The 19914-nt window shown below is 40.5% G+C and overlaps 1 protein-coding gene across 5 annotated transcripts in view; it reads left to right on the top strand.

Moving 5' to 3' along the window:
- The window catches only part of LOC139463760 (uncharacterized), a 62693-nt gene that overhangs the window by 22301 nt on the left and 20478 nt on the right, over positions 1–19914 (top strand). For 2 of the 5 annotated variants that reach the window (XM_071245042.1, XM_071245041.1), the window contains exon 1: positions 4000–4502. The exons of 2 other annotated variants lie outside the window; for them this stretch is intronic. In XM_071245042.1, the coding sequence (XP_071101143.1) occupies positions 4431–4502 (72 nt within the window). In that variant the 5' untranslated portion in view covers positions 4000–4430. Of the gene's footprint in view, positions 1–3999; positions 4503–11177; positions 11337–19914 lie in introns of those variants that run through there. One more of the 5 variants, XM_071245043.1, reaches the window with a different exon arrangement.

Genomic DNA, 19914 nt, shown 5'->3' with positions numbered 1-19914 from the left:
ATCACACTGAGTATTACCTCCTAATCTACCATAAATGTGATTACAGCTGGTATTATACTTACCAGTACATATTCACAATGTCGGTTTGTCTTGCTCAGATTTTTGGTGCCAAAATGATTTATGACACGTTTAAAAGTAGGTGTGTAACAGGGATTTAGTGAGTGAGTTAATGCTGCTTTGAACAGTATTCTACCCACACATTAAAAATTGCTTGATTCTGATTGGTTAAAAAGAAGTATCTTTTTCCTATTGATTCCTCATTTAAATAAAGCCTTTTCACACAAAAAACATATGTATGAAAACATTCATTTATTGACAAACGATGCATCAATGCATATAACAATGTATATGTTCGATATCAGAAAAACAGCTAATCAGATTACAGTTTATTATTGACTAAACTTTTCTTATTAAAGAAAGTTTCCACACATACCTACTACACACTTTTGGGACCTTTGGTTAGTTGGAAAGCCAGACAGAAATGGGAATTTATTTTTGGTGAATTAAACTGGAAATCCATTTTTACAAAAACCTTTCAAAATAACCAAAGATACAAAGCTTCAGTGGTTTCAGTTCGGGATAATTCATAGGATACTTACAACCAACTCATTTCTATTTTATATCAAGAATGTGGACAGTGATCAATGTCCTTTTTGCAGTGATGATAGAGAGATGATCGTCCATCTCTTGTGGGAGTGTGATATTGTACAGAATTTCTGGAAACAGTTTATGAGCTGGATAAATGACAAGTGTGTGTGTGTGTGTGTGTGTGTGTGTGTGTGTGTGTGTGTGTGTGTGTGTGTGTGTGTGTGTGAGTGTGTGTGAGAGTGTGTGTGAGAGAGAGAGAGAGAGATGATAAAAGGTATTCCATCATGTGATACATATATATTATGCAGTAAATCATGAAAACATACACAGTTAAGTAGAACACACACTTACCAAGTGTGATTGGTCCCTGAAAGGAGCAGGCTCTCTCGCGTCGGTGTCTGCAGCTAACTGTTCAGGCAGGTCGAAGTTTGGGGTGGACAGATAGTCATTCGTAATATGTCTTACTGTTGGGGAGGTATCTCAAACCAACTGCATATAAGTACAACTTAAAACTAACTTAAATCCTGTTATTAATAAGTTTGTTGAAAATATATAAATTTGTTCAACATTTTTTCACTTTCTACAATCTGTCACCCCTACAATGGGAGATCAAGTTGCTTTCCAAGAAATGATTTGATTCACTCCAAGCATTGCAAATATGCAACAGGTTATGATAAAATTAATTGCATTTCTATGGAGGGTTATTTTTTCAAAACTATGTATTTTGTAACTATTATTTTGAATTAGTCAGGAATAAAAGTAAATTATGTACCAATGAGTAATTACACTTTCCATAGTTACAAGAAATCTCTGCTAAAAGCAGAATGCGTTGTATGATTCTGACTATGCCCTGACCAAAGAATTCCAATTCTGACTATGCCCTGACCAAAGAATTCCGATTCTGACTATGCCCTGTGACCAAAGAATTCCATAACTCAATCCCAATCCCTTTCTTTAAGTGTCACTCGTAAGGATGTATGTCAGAAAGTTGATGACATACTGTATTATAGTAACGCGATTACTACACATGCATGTTTTAGATTTTTACACAAACGTTTTTTGTGATCTGTGTAAATGAAGGAAAAGAGGATTGCCTTGACTACAAATTAATCATAATTGGCTGTTTAGTCAGCGCTGCTCTCGATCCACAGCCGTCTTAACCTTGTGTATGTGCATCCTGCAAAGTGATGACAATCTCTACTTGCAGGTTGATATCACCACTTTTACGTTAAATCGGTTGCCATGGAAATGTTATCTGAAGTATTTTAAGGAATTTTATCAGTGGTAGACAGGAGAAGGTTGTATGAAATCTGTTTACTGTGGGCTCGTAGTGTCTAATGTGTCTCCCCCAGGATGTGGCGCCCCTTCTCACAGACACTGCAGTGTGGTGTACACGGCTGCTGCTGCCGCAACTCTCACCTGTTCCTCTCCTTACTGATGGAACCATCATCAGGTGCCAGGGACATGGACGTGACAGATGTCTCGGCGGATAATGCTCTATGACTGGGTTCAGAGATAATTTGACAAGTAGAGCAGGTCCCCATGTCTTGAGGCATAAAATAAGATAACATAAATTTTATGGTACATATACACCCACATAGGACCAGGCCCAGAAATAAATTGAACACATGTTATATTATGACTGTAATAAATATTAAACAAATGATAATAATAAAACACAATGTCAGAGTATATAGGAATAGCACCATGGTTTAACCTACAGTGAGGGCATCTAGCTGTATTTAAAACTTGCTGTGAATGGAATGGGCTGTAAGGGCTGAACAATCAGGGAGTGGATTTAGAAGGAATTTTAAAGCATTGGTATTATTGGGATGAGGCTAACTTTTGAAGATGAGGGCTGGAAATGATAATCTTACAGTCAGTAGTGTAGAGAGAGAGCACTTGAGGAGGAAGTGGTCTTCATCTTCAACCCCTCCTAAGTGACACAGCTTGCATAATCATAGCTCATTTTGTTGGTATATATACATATTGGCCCCTCTCAATTTCCAGTCAATGGGCGCTGAGACGCAATTTTTTCAGAGCTTGCCAATGGTTTTTGTTTCTGAAGGAGCTGACATAAGATTTTATTTGAAATTTGTCTCAAATATTTCCCATGCAAACATTTTACACTCACTTACACATACATTCTTAGTACATGTATCAGTTATGTTACATGACAGAGACGGTCTAGAGTGGTCGGAATCCTATCTGTATCATTTAAATAAGATGTTGCTTACAAAAACAGAAATAGCTTCCCAATCTTCCTACCTCAACTTATTCTTCTCCTTTATATTTGTGATAAAAGGAATATATCTACGTTTGAATCTGGAACATCTGGAGCATTGTGTGGATATTTCCATTGTTTAGCTGTATGGTTTGCTATGTTAGAATTACCCTGTAGAACACTCTTTGCAGGGGGTAGAGCTCTCCATGTATTTTGGGGGTGAGCTACCTCAACCACTAGATGGAGCAGTCAGGAAGTTGAATCACCATGGAAACGCTTTACTAATTTGAAAGAAAAAACCTACTTCCTGCTGCTCCGCACTCCCCGTTGTTGCACGGTTACCTGGGAGACATTTTGAAAGCTCAGTAATCAGAGATGGAGAAGAACTATCCGCAGGTTCTGACATGTCACTGACAGTTTCATGCCCAGCAGAACACATGAACCTATTTATGTCATAGATCTTTGTAGATGTCTTGACCAGAAGCATTACAATGAGGCTCTATCTACCTGAATACTTAACCAGGAAACTTGGATGGGTTCCACTGAAAGTCTTCTCTCACCAGAGACCTGTTGGCGCTATTTTGGTTAATTGTATATAGAAGAGTTAACCACCTTTACCATTTCATGATTTTGCAGCCTCTCTCAACAGAGGTATAATTAATCGCTCATCCCTAGGTTAAGAATAGCTAAAGCATCATTTGTCACAGGGCAACTACTGCTATCTCTGCCCAGCCTTTTTTGACTGCTTGTTTCCCAAGCAATGTGGCAGCCATTATGTTTGCTAAATTGTGATTGCTGTTTTCGAACAGGAAGTGGCTTGCGTATGTGCCCATAGGTACAGTACTTATGTTCATCAGTTTTCTTCAGCCACACCACCTGGAGTGCATCACTTTGTAATTCATCTGGAATCTTCGCTGTGTAATTCATATCCCTCATTTTCCTAATTTGTAAATTTAATAATTACCCAAAAGTGTTACTTGTGTGTGTTTGTCTGATTGATAAGGTAAAGAACTTTGTTGTTCAGTCCTCAGTAGAAAGGAACACACAATTGTTTCTTGTGAAACTGTTTTAGTCTTGGCAGTGTGTCAAGAATCAAGTGGGGGTCTGAACACTTGTTGACTCCCAACTAATTTAGAGGAATCAGAGTGACTGGAATGTGAGCCAGACCACAGATAAACATAACAGTAGTGACGTGTTGCCAGAAAACACTGAAACAGACAGGACAGAGAGGTGTTCTCAAGACAATTCTGTAGTCCACCAGTAGTGGAGGGATATATGCCCTGTGTTGAGAACCCTGTGTCTGTTGACAGGTGAACAAATTAAGACTATATATTACAGTTGTGAGTGTTGCTACAGAGAGTGGAGACCAGTGGGAAACTCATACATTGTAAAGGACCTGTTTTTCTCATTGTGAATTGTGTTGTTGGAGGATCTGGAGAGACTTCCTCCAGAATACCAGATGGTCCATGGTCTGGAAGGATGTATTAAGTATTCATTGTTGCTATACTACATATTCAAAGGACATCTTTGTGCCAGTGACCTCTACAAGGACATGCTGAGTGACATTAATGGGTTCAAGTCCTACAGGTACAAGAACTCACTCTCCTGAGTGACTGCAATGGTAGCTAGGTTGCCAAAACCATTGAGGAAGATTTGGAAAATGCTCAAATGTGTTCGTGAAAAGATAAAGGTAGGAAGTTGTTGGTGATTATTAAGAGGATAAGCTTGAGCATTGCCGTAAAGCTGAAAACTCTTTGCATTGAGGTCAATATTTAAATAATGGTAAATGTTAATGCAGCTTAACATAGTTAGTATGATGATAGTTAGGAATGGCAATGCATGCTTATGACTGGTGATTCATAAAGTGGACTCTGCATTTAGCAGAGATTTCTTATGATTATGGAAAGTTTTTTTGTCGCTTTTATTCATATGTTCCTGAGGTTAATCTGACAATTTCACTGGGAATGGTACTGTTGGGATAAAGGTATTTGAATGTATGTGCATTCAGGAAATGTGTAATAATTAAGTGTAATTAATTATTACAAATATTGATAAACATATGTGGGCCAAGATGATAAATCTGGTAAATACAGGTAAATACAGGTAAATACAGGTAAATATCATAAGTATGTGCAGTGAGAACAAATCAGATATACTGGTACACCAATGTTCTGAGGAAAGTATGTTAATGATATTATCAATTATATGCATGGCCATGGAGGTATGTGTAAGAAGACTGTTTCTTGGTGATGTCCACGTGATGGAGTCTTGTTATTGAACTGGGAGGGTGTGCATGAGTAAAGAAGCCACACAGTGGTCAGTAGTGGGGGTGGAGAGCTCCTAATGACTCTCTGTGGCGTCTTATCAGATGCTGAGGTGAGACTTACTACAGTTTACCTGTCCGGCTGTAATGGATGATGGTAGCAGGCTTGCTTCACCACACCATGCACTTTGTAAACAAGCAGGCCTTGAAAGCTTTTTGTTTCTCAAGACACGAAGTTGTTTATTGCTTCAGTTGACTGACATTCACGCACAAGACTGGTGGAACTGACCCCGTGTTTGTGTGTGTATAGACAGGTAGGAGCTCTCAACAGACCGATATCTTTTCCTTCAACATGCTACTTGGGCTCAGTATTGCCTGGACACATGTATTTTGTTGCAATACACAGTGACTGATGCATGTAGGTGACATGATGACAGCTAGGGCCGTGAATGGGTGTTATACTGCACATTCAAAGAAAATATGTCAGACCATTCTTGTCATGTCTTTTCAGTTAACATAATGGTCATGTCAGGTATATTAAAAATAATATTTTCGTAAATAGTATAGGTATTTTGTTTTGTTCATGATGCTACTGCATTCCTTTTAGGGGTTAAATCAGGTTATATATTGGCATATGTTGTATCTACTGCCATAGTATAGGTATTTTGTTTTGTTTATGATGCGACTGCATTCCTTTTTGGGGTTAAATCAGGTTATATATTGGCATATGTTGTATCTACTGCCATAGTATAGGTATTTTGTTTTGTTTATGATGCTACTGCATTCCTTTTAGGGGTTAAATCAGGTTATATATTGGCATATGTTGTATCTACTGCCATAGTATAGGTATTTTGTTTTGTTTATGATGCTACTGCATTCCTTTTAGGGGTTAAATCAGGTTATATATTGGCATATGTTGTATCTACTGCCATAACTTGAATTATTCATGGCATCACATTACTTCATTGTTAAAAAATTCAAAACTAAGAAGTAAAATATATTTTAATTGAGTCTTTCCATCCTCAATGACTTAATATTTCTCTGCATATTACTTTCAGCTCATTTGCCCTGTATGTAGTGGGCAGCACTGCCTTGGAATTGTTTTCTTGAACTCATGTCATATCAAACAACATTTATTGTGGTGTCATGATTGTAGGTATCCTTGCAAATGACCAGATTGTCACTACATTGATCAGGCGAGGCGGTAGTCCAGTGATTCAAGCTTTCGCTCATTGATTCCCCACATGGGTACAATGTGTTAAGCTTATTTCTGGTGTCGTCTGCTGTGATATTGCTGGAATATTGCTAAAAGCGACGTAAAACCATACTTACTCTCTCACTACGTCGAGTTCTAAATATGTGATATGAGTTTGAAATAATTAAGTGAGTTGGGACTAATGCCGCTTTTAACAGTATGGCACATATATTGTGGCGTGTCAGCTTAATGTGGGAGGAAAGTCTGAAGTGATGCATGTCTCAGACATTTACCATTTCGGTGAAACCTATGAGCATGGGTATGGTGCAGACAAACCTAGAAATATAATCGGGGAGAACTGGGATTTGAACCCACAATCATAGGTTTCTGGTGTGCCCAAGGGAATCAACTCTGCGCAGCAAATCGTGGCTCCTTAGATAACTGGGACACCCATGCCCCCGAGTATGAAATTAGGATAGTTTGGATGGACATAACAAAATAAAACAATAAGTAACAAAACATTCATGAGAACTCTACCTTTTGTTTGTATCTCTAGGAAACCTTGTTATCCCCCGCCGCGCGAAAGCGCGAAGCGGGGGATTTAGTATTCACGACCGTCCGTACGTCCGTACGTCCGTCCGTACGTCCGTCCGTACGTCCCACCTGTTTGTTGCCGCGATATCTCAAGAACTAAACACTGGATTGTCTTCATATTTGGAGCTATGGTGTATATACAGACTCCGCAGACACCAGTCGGTTTTGGTGACCTTGACCCCATTTTCAAGGTCACAGCAGGCATATCTGCTTTTGGAGTTGGAAAACGGTGTTGCCGCAATATCTCAAGAACTAATCTCTGGAATGTCTTCATATTTGGAACTATGGTGTATATACAGACTCCGCAGACACCAGTCGGTTTTGGTGACCTTGACCCCATTTTCAAGGTCACAGCAGGCATATCTGCTTTTGGAGTTGGAAAACGGTGTTGCCGCAATATCTCAAGAACTAATCTCTGGATTGTCTTCATATTTGGAACTATGGTGTATATACAGACTCTGCAGACACCAGTTGGTTTTGGTCACCTTGATCCCATTTTCAAGGTCACAGCAGGCAAATCTGCTTTTGGAGTTAGAAAACAGTGTTGCCGCGATATCTCAAGAACTAATCGCTGGATTGTCTTCATATTTGGAACTATGGTGTATATACAGACTCCGCAGACACCAGTTGGTTTTAGTGACCTTGACCCCATTTTCAAGGTCACAGCAGGCATATCTGCTTTTGGAGTTGGAAAACGGTGTTGCCGCGATATCTCAAGAACTAATCTCTGGATTGTCTTCATATTTGTAACTATGGTGTATATACAGACTCCGCAGACACCAGTCAGTTTTGGTGACCTTGATCCCATTTTCAAGGTCACAGCAGGCAAATCTGCTTTTGGAGTTGGAAAACAGTGTTGCCGCGATATCTCAAGAACTAATCTCTGGATTGTCTTCATATTTGGTACTATGGTGTATATACAGACTCTGCAGACACCAGTCGGTTTTCGTGACCTTAAATTAATTTTCAAGGTAACATTAACTTAATTTTCAAGGTAACAGACTCCGCAGACACCAGTTGGTTTTGGTGACCTTGACCCCATTTTCAAGGTCACAGCAGGCATATCTGCTTTTGGAGTTGGAAAACGGTGTTGCCGCAATATTGGTGACCTTGACCCCATTTTCAAGGTCACAGCAGGCATATCTGCTTTTGGAGTTGGAAAACGGTGTTGCCGCAATATCTCAAGAACTAATCTCTGGATTGTCTTCATATTTGGAACTATGGTGTATATACAGACTCCGCAGACACCAGTCAGTTTTGGTGACCTTGACCCCATTTTCAAGGTCACAGCAGGCATATCTGCTTTTGGAGTTGGAAAACGGTGTTGCCGCAATATCTCAAGAACTAATCTCTGGAATGTCTTCATATTTGGAACTATGGTGTATATACAGACTCCGCAGACACCAATCGGTTTTGGTGACCTTGACCCCATTTTCAAGGTCACAGCAGGCATATCTGCTTTTGGAGTTGGAAAACGGTGTTGCCGCAATATCTCAAGAACTAATCTCTGGATTGTCTTCATATTTGGAACTATGGTGTATATACAGACTCTGCAGACACCAGTCGGTTTTGGTCACCTTGATCCCATTTTCAAGGTCACAGCAGGCAAATCTGCTTTTGGAGTTAGAAAACAGTGTTGCCGCGATATCTCAAGAACTAATCGCTGGATTGTCTTCATATTTGGAACTATAGTGTATATACAGACACCGCATACACCTGTCAGATTTGGTGACCTTGACCCCATTTTCAAGGTCACAGCAGGCAAATCTGTTTTTGGAGTTGGAAAACGGTGTTGCCACAATATCTCAAGAACTAATCGCTGGATTGTCTTCATATTTGGTACTATGGTGTACAGGCGGGGGATATTTCGTCACTCTGTGACAAATACTTGTTGAAAACTTGTGTTAGGTTTCATCACACTTCCATAGCAGTCTGACAGTTCTCACCATGCAGCCTGTTAGGTTCATGATTTAACCATTGCAAAATTAGTGTTCCTTCCAAGAAAAGTGTAGTAAAATAGACTGATTTATTGCTCCATTTATCCCTGTTGAGAAGTAATGTGACATCTTTGTATTACAACTGGTTTCTGTTGCTGCAGCCTGTGCACTTGGGAGCATGGGTGGATCCCAGCTCATGCTGTATGCATAACTGTGAACCCACACTGGCTGGACTAGAGGGAGATTGGCCACAATTATTTACATCCCTCTCTATCAGAGGCAGACTCAATAACATAGTATGTATGTAAGAATCTCTGTTCATGATAACATATATGTGCTCAATTGTACTGCAATACGGGATGAAGAACACTGACAGAAATATCGGGAATGAAACTCAACTTTATCTTTCACTGGAACAGTGATGGATTCACTACTACCCTACTACCCTACCCAACTTTATTTGGGATTGATCACACTGAACACAGAGATCCTGAGCTTAGCTTTTCTTATCGCCTCCAGTCTTCCTGATGGTTAGCTTGCTGAACCTTGGCCTCACATTGTGAACTAGTAGCAAGCACCATCCCATCGGCAATGGGTCTCTTGTAACACAAGTAGTGTTTAGCTTGATTTTATTAAGTTACTTGATTCTGTCAAAATGTAATTCTGCAGCTGTAGAAATTAATTTAATTTTTTGTGTCCAATAAATGACAGTTTCTAATACAGATTTCATCTGTGTGTATTAGATACAATTTCTGTGTTTGATGTGTTTCGGCTAATTAGTATAGCAAGGGTAACTGCCCCACATGGACACTGGTCTGTGATAACACAATGCCTGCAGATGCCAACTTCCCATGGATGCTGTATATATCTGTTACAAGGATCAAGTTTCATGTTTCATCGTGATACTTGTTCTTGTCTGGGAAATAAAGTATTCTTTAAAATGACTTTTATCATTGCCTATTAAGAAATGATATGTTGATTCCTATTAATGGCATCCAGTAACCTAGCTGTTGATATGCCTGATGTTGCGCTGTGTGCTGATGAAATAAAACTGATGTAATTTGTCATTCACACATAGGCAGTTATTACAATGGCCGGAAGTTAGTTGAGTCATGATCAGTGTCAAGGCATGGAGTGAATTCTTCCATTAGGAAAGTTAAGTGTTCATGAACTAGGAACACTTTGGAATTTGGCATAATTATATCTATACAATTTTTTCTGATGAATTTGATATGATTATTAATTCTGTTATGAATAAGGGGTGGTTGGGTAGCCTAGTGGTTAAAGTGTTCGCTCGTCACGCCGAAGTCCCGGGTTCGTTTCCCGACATGGGTACAATGTGTGAAGCCCATTTCTGGTGTCCCCCGCCATGATATTGCTGCAATATTGCTTAAAGCAGTGTAAAAGCTTACTCACTCACTCTTTTATGAATAAGGATTAGGATATGATTTGAATGTGCACCTATTTCTGACCAGGTGTAAGTGTATAATAGCAGGAATATCTTGCCTCAATGTGACTACCACCCAATACAAGAATGTCTGACCATCTCAGCTGGCCCACTGGCTTTTGATTTAGACTATTAGCAGGCTCTTTGCTATTTCTGCTGGCCAGAAGCCAAAAGACAAGCAGCTAATTCAACCACGATGTAGAAATATCTATATTGTAATATATACAATGTAATATTTTTACAATCAAACAATCAAAGGTGACCTGATACAAATAAATCACTCTGTAAATACTCTTACATTTTAAACTCGTCACGATATGGCTGAAATACTGCCAATGTGACGTTAAATATTAACTCACTCACTCACTTACATTTTAACATGATGTTGTTGCTGAGGATTAGGTGAGGTTAATCCTGCTGCTGATCTGTGGTTTCAATATCTCTATGTTGAGCTGCTGCAGTTGATGCTGCACCTGGACCAGCATGGAGAGGTGTGGTGGAGAGGGGACCGGCACCACAGTACTAATGGTTTCATATGCTGGCAATCTAGTTCATGGTAAAGCACTAAAACTAAACTCCCTTACAAGTGGTGTATCAGACGTCCAGTTCCCCACCCCCCCTCCCACGCCGTGACCCCCACATCTGCCCCCCTCCATGCACTATCTCCTGTGAGGGATCATCTTGCCTAGGTACCATCTTAGGAGCCGCAGTAGACTCTTCCAGTGGGGAGACCAGGCTCAAGTGAAGAAATAGTAGGTTGCTCTTATTTAAGAAATCACACTCAGCGAGTTTACTGATGTTAATATGTGAAATATTCTCAGGCTGTAACCCTCCTGGTGAAAGGAAAACAAAGTTGGCCTTGTTTTGACTCTGTGTGGCCCTGCCTCCCACCCCTGCTCAGGTCCTCTCACTGAACACTGAACAGATGATGTAGGAATGCAGAGGCAGGCTACTGTGAGTGAGCTGTAGCTTACTACCTCCTCTGGCCAGCTCTAATGTCCTACTGCTAACACCACTCCATACATACAGTCCACGGACACACAGACTAACTCCTAAAGATGAAGAAACTAGCACTGAATTTACTCAAGGTGAGTTGGCCTTCCTCTAGCAGTCATATTGGCCATTATTCCACCATCTGCCTATCACTCGTATCACCTTTCAGCGGGAACATCCTGCCTGTACCTCCTCTAAATATAGCAGACATCCAGTATTTATTTTACCAATGCCCCTAAAATGTAATTAGCCCCTTGTTATTTTGCATTATGTTTACATGTATGGATACCCCAGAAACATATGCTGGACCTTGCAGTGGAGGGTTATACTGATGGATGTAGAATATTGCCCTGTAACAAACTGTTATCCCCTACTAAGCTGTGTTATAAATATTTACTTCTCATCTGGATATGGCATAAACACCATTACACATTTGTATATAATCAGTTATATTACAGTAAATAACACAGTTGTCTGGGGTCCAATATAAGTTAATGCCATTCACAGAAGATTATAGAGAACATATACTCATCCAAATTAAAGATTTTTTAACATTTAACATTTTTTTAACCTTAATTATAACATACTATCATCAGAGGCTTAGTACACTGCAATTTTATAATGTGAATAATTCTCAAGAGTTTACTGTCACATAAGTTTACAGTTTTCAATCAAGTTTTCGGTCTCTTACACCCTTGGAATTTCACTGTTTTACTGGGTATGGAAAGTTAAGAAAAAGTACATAAAGCAGTACAGAGAAAGCCGTTTCCTCCCCAAAGCGCTGGCCCTGTCACATACCCGGGCGCTAGCAGTAGCAGTGTAATGATGATTGTAATTGTTGCCATTATAGTCCATTATTAGGAACTCAACTGACTGAGCTCTCATTATCATTACTTATATAAACCCCATTTACTGCTGACCTATATCACATGTCTGGGAATGTCATTCACAAGGAAAAGGGAAATACTCAGGTGTTGACGGGCAAGTCTGTCACATGGAAGGACAGTTTGTTGCACAGTATAGCTGAACAGTGTGTTCTGACAGTTCTTGTACAGTGTAGCTGAATGGTGTTTCCTGACAGTTTGTTGTACAGTGTAGCTGAACAAAGTGTGTCCTGACAGTTTGTTGTACAGTGTAGCTGAACAGTGTGTTCTGACAGTTTGTTGTACAGTGTAGGTGAACAATGTGTTCTGACAATTTGTTGTACAGTGTAGCTGAACCATGTGTCCTGACAGTTTGTTGTACAGTGTAGCTGAATGGTGTGTTCTGACAGTTTGTTGTACAGTGTAGCTGAATGGTGTGTTCTGACAGTTTGTTTTACAGTGTAGCTGAACAGTGTGTTCTGACAGTTTGTTGTACAGTGTAGCTGAACAGTGTGTTCTGACAGTTTGTTGTACAGTGTAGCTGAACCATGTGTCCTGCCAGTTTGTTGTACATTGTAGCTGGAAGATGTGTTCTGACAGTTTGTTGTACAGTGTAGCTGAACCATGTGTCCTGACAGTTTGTTGTACAGTGTAGCTGAATGATGTGTTCTGAGAGTTTGTTGTACATTGTAGCTGGAAGATGGGTTCTGACAATTTGTTGTACAGTGTAGCTGAATGGTGTGTTCTGACAGTTTGTTGTACAGTGTAGCTGAGCGATGTGTTCTGACAGTTTGTTGTACAGTGTAGCTGAATGATGTGTTCTGACAGTTTGTTGTACATTGTAGCTGAGTGATGTGTTCTGACAGTTTGTTGTACAGTGTAGCTGAATGGTGTGCTCTGACAGTTTGTTGTACAGTGTAGCGGAACGTTGTGGTCTTTCATACCAAGATTTTAACTTTCACTTTTTGGTGTTACGCCTTTCCAAGTTATCAAGCATTTGAACAGTATCTTCTCTAGAAAGATATATGGCAAACCATATATTACCATTTGCAGATGCCATCTTGTTTTCTAGCAGACAAAGTCAATAGTGAGAATGTGATGAGTCAATATTTGAGATCAGTGTAAGTCAAGAGATTTGACCTGAACTTGTTGGCTGAACTTTCTATTGTTAAGTCAGCATGGAAATTCATTGTTGTTCCCTATGTATTAACCAGTGAAATTCATTCTTGATAGAGGTATAACAAATGTTATAATGCATCTAGTCCTGAATGCTCTATCTGTGCATTTTGCAGAAACATTGATTTACATTTGTTTTGTATTACTACAGAATGTATTAACTATCTTTACAGTCGCTTCAGTAGTCTATCATCAATGTCTACTGATGTTACAATCTGGGAAACAACAGTGGAACATGTTCATATGCTTGTTGTCTATTGATATGCTTGTTGTGCTGGTACATGTATCAGAAGGTGGCCTTGATCTTCTGAGACTGGCAGACAGCTCTGTTGATAGGAGGGCATGTGTGCAGATACAAATCCATATTGTGATGTGTAAATGACCCTGTTTTGTATGGGTACATGCTGAGGTGCAAGATCAGGATTCATGTTACCAGTGTAGTAGAACTCAAGCTCCAAGAACCAGTTGTGTGCATGTATATAGCAACGTTGCCATGACAACTGGAATAGGAATATGTGAAGTCAGTGGAATCTTATGTTATCCCACATGATTCATATGAACATGGAGATCCCCCTTGTACTGCTTGTACCTGGAGAGCCCTCTCATACATGGAGATCCCTCTTGTACATGGATATTGCTTTTGTACTCCTTGTACATGGAGATCCCTCCTGTTCTCCTTGTACATGGAGACCCCTCTTGTACATGGAGATCCCTCTTGTACTCCTTGTACATGGAGATCCCTCTTGTTCTCCTTGTACATGGAGACCCCTCTTGTACTCCTTGTACATGGAGACCCCTCTTGTACATAGAGACCCCTCTTGTACCTGGAGTTCCCTCTTGTACTCCTTGTACATGGAGACCCCTCTTGTACATAGAGACCCCTCTTGTACTCCTTGTACATGGAGATCCCTCTTGTACTCCTTGTACATGGAGATCCCTCCTGTTCTCCTTGTACATGGAGACCCCTCTTGTACATGGAGATCCCTCTTGTACTCCTTGTACATAGAGACCCCTCTTGTACTCCTTGTACATGGAGACCCCTCTTGTACTCCTTGTACATGGAGACCCCTCTTGTACATGGAGATCCCTCTTGTACTCCTTGTACATGGAGATCCCTCTTGTACATGGAGATCCCTCTTGTTCTTCTTGTACATGGAGATCCCTCTTGTACTCCTTGTACATGGAGATCCCTCTTGTACTCCTTGTACCTGGAGATCCCTCTTGTACATGGAGATCCCTCTTGTTCTCCCTGTACATGGAGATCCCTCTTGTACTCCTTGTACATGGAGACCCCTCTTGTACATGGAGATCCCTCTTGTACTCCTTGTACATGGAGATCCCTCTTGTACTCCTTGTACCTGGAGATCCCTCTTGTACATGGAGATCCCTCTTGTTCTCCCTGTACATGGAGATCCCTCTTGTTCTCCCTGTACATGGAGATCCCTCTTGTACTCCTTGTACATGGAGATCCCTCTTGTTCTCCCTGTACATGGAGATCCCTCTTGTACCTGGAGATCCCTCTCATACATGGAGATCCCTCTTGTACTCCTTGTACATGGAGATCCCTCTTGTACTCCCTGTACATGGAGATCCCTCTTGTACATGGATATTGCTCTTGTACTCCTTGTGGGGGGCATGGAAGGCCCAGTTGTCTGAGGCGCCGCGATTCGCTGTGCAGAGTTGCGTCCCTTGGGCATGCCAGAAACCTATGATTGTGGGTTCGAATCGCCCCGATTTAGTTGCTAGGTTTGTCAGCACCATACCCGTGTTGGTGGGTTTCACCAAAGTGGTAAACGTCTGACACCTGCATCACTTCGGGCTTTCCTCCCACATTTAATAAGCTGAGATGCCGTGATATAACTGGAATACTGTTAAAAGCGGCATCAAACTCAACTCACTCACTTGTACTCCTTGTACATGGATATTCGTCTTGTACTATTTGAATGTAAACTAAGCATACATATTGCATCTTTCAAGCAGGAAGATTTTATGAAATAAAGCTGATGTTAGTTTCTAATTATCTTATATACGTAATGAGTCATCAGTAGGTTTTTCTCAATGAGTCAAATTGGTAAGGTTAATGAGTTTTGATGCAGGTTTAGTACATTCCATATTTTGCCTATTTCATAAATTCCGGAAGTGTTTGTAAAGATAGAACCAATCAATGATAAGATGTTACCACATATGTTACATTATATCCATGTTTATCAGTGTTATGGGGAACAGTATCAGGGAGTAATCAACTTTTGATCTGAGTGCATTAGGAGACCAGGATGTTATACACAGGGATTATATGGCCTTGGAATACCCATACAGCGAGACATGTTGTGCAACATCAGGGGTCATTTCCCTGCAGCAGACTAAATCCATAAACAGTGGCATCAATATTTCTTAAATGAGACCTCGGCTGTCTAACAATGCAAGAGAGGGAGACTCTCCGTTGTGTTCAAACACTTCCTCATGGCATGTTATGTTGTAGGACCTTGTCAGGAGTACCTAGAGCTTGCTGGTTTTGCTTGTAACTTATAAGTCTTGGCTAATATATGGGGAATAGAATACATGTATATCAGTCTGGGCCAAAGGCACAATGGACGCTCTTGGTGTGTGGGCTATGACTGGATGTTTCTCAAATCACTGCTTAAAACCATGCAATTATTTTCTGAACTTAATTATTGTTTTAATAAAATTCATTGATAATGTTAGGACAGAGGGACAGATTTGACAGTGTGTTTTTCAACTTATCCTGATGGAGAATATTTCTTCTAGACTACATGCTCAATGTTGTTAGAATCTATATAAGCACAGAACATGGCCCTTCACCCTTGGCCTGGTGGATTGTGTATGCTCTTTGACTCTGGAGTTGACCTGACAGAAGGTGATACTTCCACGACCTTGAGAGGTCGACTGGACAAAGAGATACCTTGAACCTGTGGGGCTAACCCAATAGAGAGGTATCATGGAACTGTTCTGGGTGAACAATACCTTCCAAATGACGTGCTGGTTTTCTTGGGGAATTAGTCAGCAAAGAGCCAGAGTCACAGGAGACTAATCACAATTTTATTTACAAGAACAATTAACAATTTACAATTTATGCTTAGATAATAACTGAGGGTGCCACAGAGAGTCGGTACACACTCTGGGCTGTGGGAGAGAGGTCTGCTTGGTAAGAGAGTCAAACCCCTTCTCTGCTAGAACTTGGCTACAGTATGTATTTAATGAAAGTTTGAACAATAGAAAGGAATGTGATTGGTTGATACACGATTGGTTGTGTCCTATGCTAAATGGATGGCTGGACAGAGGGGAATACTAAATCCTGTTAATCCTGTTGGACTGGCACTAATCTTGTTGACATATTTACTGGATGCTTTGAAAGAGATTAGGGTGTCACTATAGATGAGCTTGTATGGGGGCTAATCCTTAATGCGCTATAGACGAGCTTGTATGGGGGCTAATCCTTAATGAGTCTTAATTGAAGTAATGTTATTCTAATATACCCCGGTAGGTGATGACAGATATACTTAAATAAATATCCTTTGTCTGGGAGATGGGATCTTGATACCTTAGGCTAGCATTTATCTAAAAGCTTCTAATCTATTAAACTATGTAGACGTAACACTGTCGTATTGAATAGTATGTCTAGATGCGCTCCCATTACCTTAGGCTAGCATCTATCTAAAAAGCTATAACTGAAACTACTGATATTTTATATATACATTTTACCTGATGATAAATATTACTTGCTAAACTATAATTATATGAAATGATGTATAAATATTACACCATGATAACTCATAAAAGCACTTGATGTGGATCTAATTATTATAGGATAACTTAGTATAAATACTCCCATGATAGAGGTATGATCCTTGACCATGCAGGCTAGCATGACACAGTGAGATGTATCCTTGACTGAATGTAATGGCTCTTCCCTGACAGGGATGGGTGAAGTGAGAATGAGTCACATTGAAGACAATCAGCCTGTGTTGAGATGGTGGCCAGATTGCAGATCAACTGACTGAAAGGTGCCACTCTGAAACAGCTAGAAGAAAAACATGGACAGGTGCTATCAGTCATGGGTACTGCTGGTGGAAATCACAGTCATGTGTGGACTTCAGTGACTTCATCAGGCACTGCCATATGTTGGTTTTGTTGACACTGTCATGTATCGGGTATATGCAGGTATTTCTACAGCCTGATCATGTATTGTTGACACTGTCATGTATCGGGTATATGCAGGTATTTCTACAGCCAGATCATGTATTGTTGACACTGTCATGTATCGGGTATATGCAGGTATTTCTACAGCCAGATCATGTATTGTTGACACTGTCATGTATCGGGTATATGCAGGTATTTCTACAGCCAGATCATGTATTGTTGACACTGTCATGTATCGGGTATTTGCAGGTATTTCTACAGCCAGATCATGTATTGTTGACACTGTCATGTATCGGGTATATGCAGGTATTTCTACAGCCAGATCATGTATTGTTGACACTGTCATGTATCGGGTATATGCAGGTATTTCTACAGCCCGATTGTTGACACTTTCCCTGTTATGTTCTTCACGGTAATTTGTCAACAGTATGTAGGTATTTACTGTATTTCTTTGTATTGCAAGACAAGTGTTTAAGAATATATGGGGTCTTGTATCAGGTAGATCGTGGCAATGACATGAGCCACTGTGTAGTATTAAGGTCATGTGATTACTGCTGTAGTGTTTTGGACTAGCAAATCTGGCTGGGCATATTTGAGAGGGTGATAAGGCAGCATTGGCGTGGGATATTAAAGTCAGATGATTGTGGAAGAAGGTGAGGAAGTGTATAGGTCAGGTGCTGGGAAGGTTGGCATGCTGGACATACCAGACTCCAGGAGGAGACTGACCCGTGGAAACCCTGGGTCTCACGAGCCTAAGCCAGTGCAACAAGCACATGGATTCTCCATTTCACAAAGATTAGTGTATCCCTGTTCATTATGTGATGTATAGTTCCTATAGGCATTGCAACAATTTAATATCCTGAATCTTGACATGCTCTACATATCATTTTTCACTATTGATGGGTAGTAAACTATGCTTGTTTCCAGATATCTCAGCTTTACAATAACCATGAAGAAATCAAGAATGTATTATAGGGGAAAAAATAAATAGACCATTATGTTTCAAAGACCATATTTTGACTTATTACCTCATATATTTCAAGCTTTTGCATACATATGTGTAGCTATTAGTTATCAATCCTTTCCCATTTGACCCTCAGAACAGAAATGTTAATGTGGTACGAAGAAGTAGGGAGTACAGCCTTTTGATAAAACTTGGAGCAAGAAAGATACATTCTGATTGAAATTCTTATTTCTTCTTCTTCTAACATTGCCCAACATTGAGACCTGCATCACTTCGGGCTTTCCTCCCACATTAAGCTGACACGCCGCGATATAACTGGAATACTGTTAAAAGCGGCGTTAAACCCAACTCACTCACTCACTCACTCATTGCCCAACATTGTCTTGATGCCAAACCTGCAGCTTGCCAGTATCTGGCTGATTGCCCCAGCAGCAGACTAGCATCCACAGCAACATGGTGGTGGAGAAACAGTATCTGGCTGGTTGCCCCAGCAACAGACTAGCATCCACAGCAACATGGTGGTGGAGAAACAGTATCTGGCTGGTTGCCCCAGCAACAGACTAGCATCCACAGCAACATGGTGGTGGAGAAACAGTATCTGGCTGGTTGCCCCAGCAACAGACTAGCATCCACAGCAACATGGTGGTGGAGAAACAGTATCTGGCTGGTTGCCCCAGCAGCAGACTAGCATCCACAGCAACATGGTGGTGGAGAAACAGTATCTGGCTGGTTGCCCCAGCAACAGACTAGCATCCACAGCAACATGGTGGTGGAGAAACAGTATCTGGCTGGTTGCCCCAGCAACAGACTAGCATCCACAGCAACATGGACTATGACACTGTACTAAGACTACGACACTGTACTAAGACTGACACTGTACTAAGTTTATGACACTGTATTAAGACTATGACACTGTACTAAGACTATGACACTGTACTAAGACAATGATACTGTACTAAGACAATGACATGTGGTAACACAAGCTTGTGTGATTTGGTAGAATACTTGAAGATGGGAAGGCAATGTTGTGGCAAAGATGGAAGAGAAGGAGATGGATCGGTGTGAATCCCTTGTGAGTAGAGAATGGTACTTTTCCCCTACTTCCTCCCATGGTCCTGCAGTGAGAAGCTGAACCTCCACCATGTGTTATCAGTGTGGCCACCTGGTGCTTCAGGCAGATATCTTATCTCACTCTCAGAAAGTTCACCTACTGCGCTTTCAAGCAAATCATCTGCAACCATCCACAAGTGTGCCAGCACACAGGATAAAATAGCTCGACTTTCTTTCTCATAAACATAACCTAGCACTCCTTTCCACTGACATTTGTTACCAAGTGAAATTATGTAAAGAAAATGGATTTGAAAAAATATAATGTTAGTTTTTGATTATATGAAGGCATTAGAGTGGTCTGTTTCACAGTCCCTGATCCATATTATCTTCCCCTCCTTCTAGCCCTCACTGAAATACAACAGCCCTATATGAAGTAAGTCTAGATTTTCCTCAGGTTCAGGT

Source organism: Haliotis cracherodii, unplaced genomic scaffold (genome assembly GCF_022045235.1).
Source record: "Haliotis cracherodii isolate W230 unplaced genomic scaffold, xgHalCrac1.p SCAF_16, whole genome shotgun sequence".
NCBI classification, from domain to species: domain Eukaryota; kingdom Metazoa; phylum Mollusca; class Gastropoda; order Lepetellida; family Haliotidae; genus Haliotis; species Haliotis cracherodii.
The sequence above is the reverse complement of the archived record's forward strand: the minus strand, read 5'-3'. Positions and strand labels throughout refer to the sequence as shown.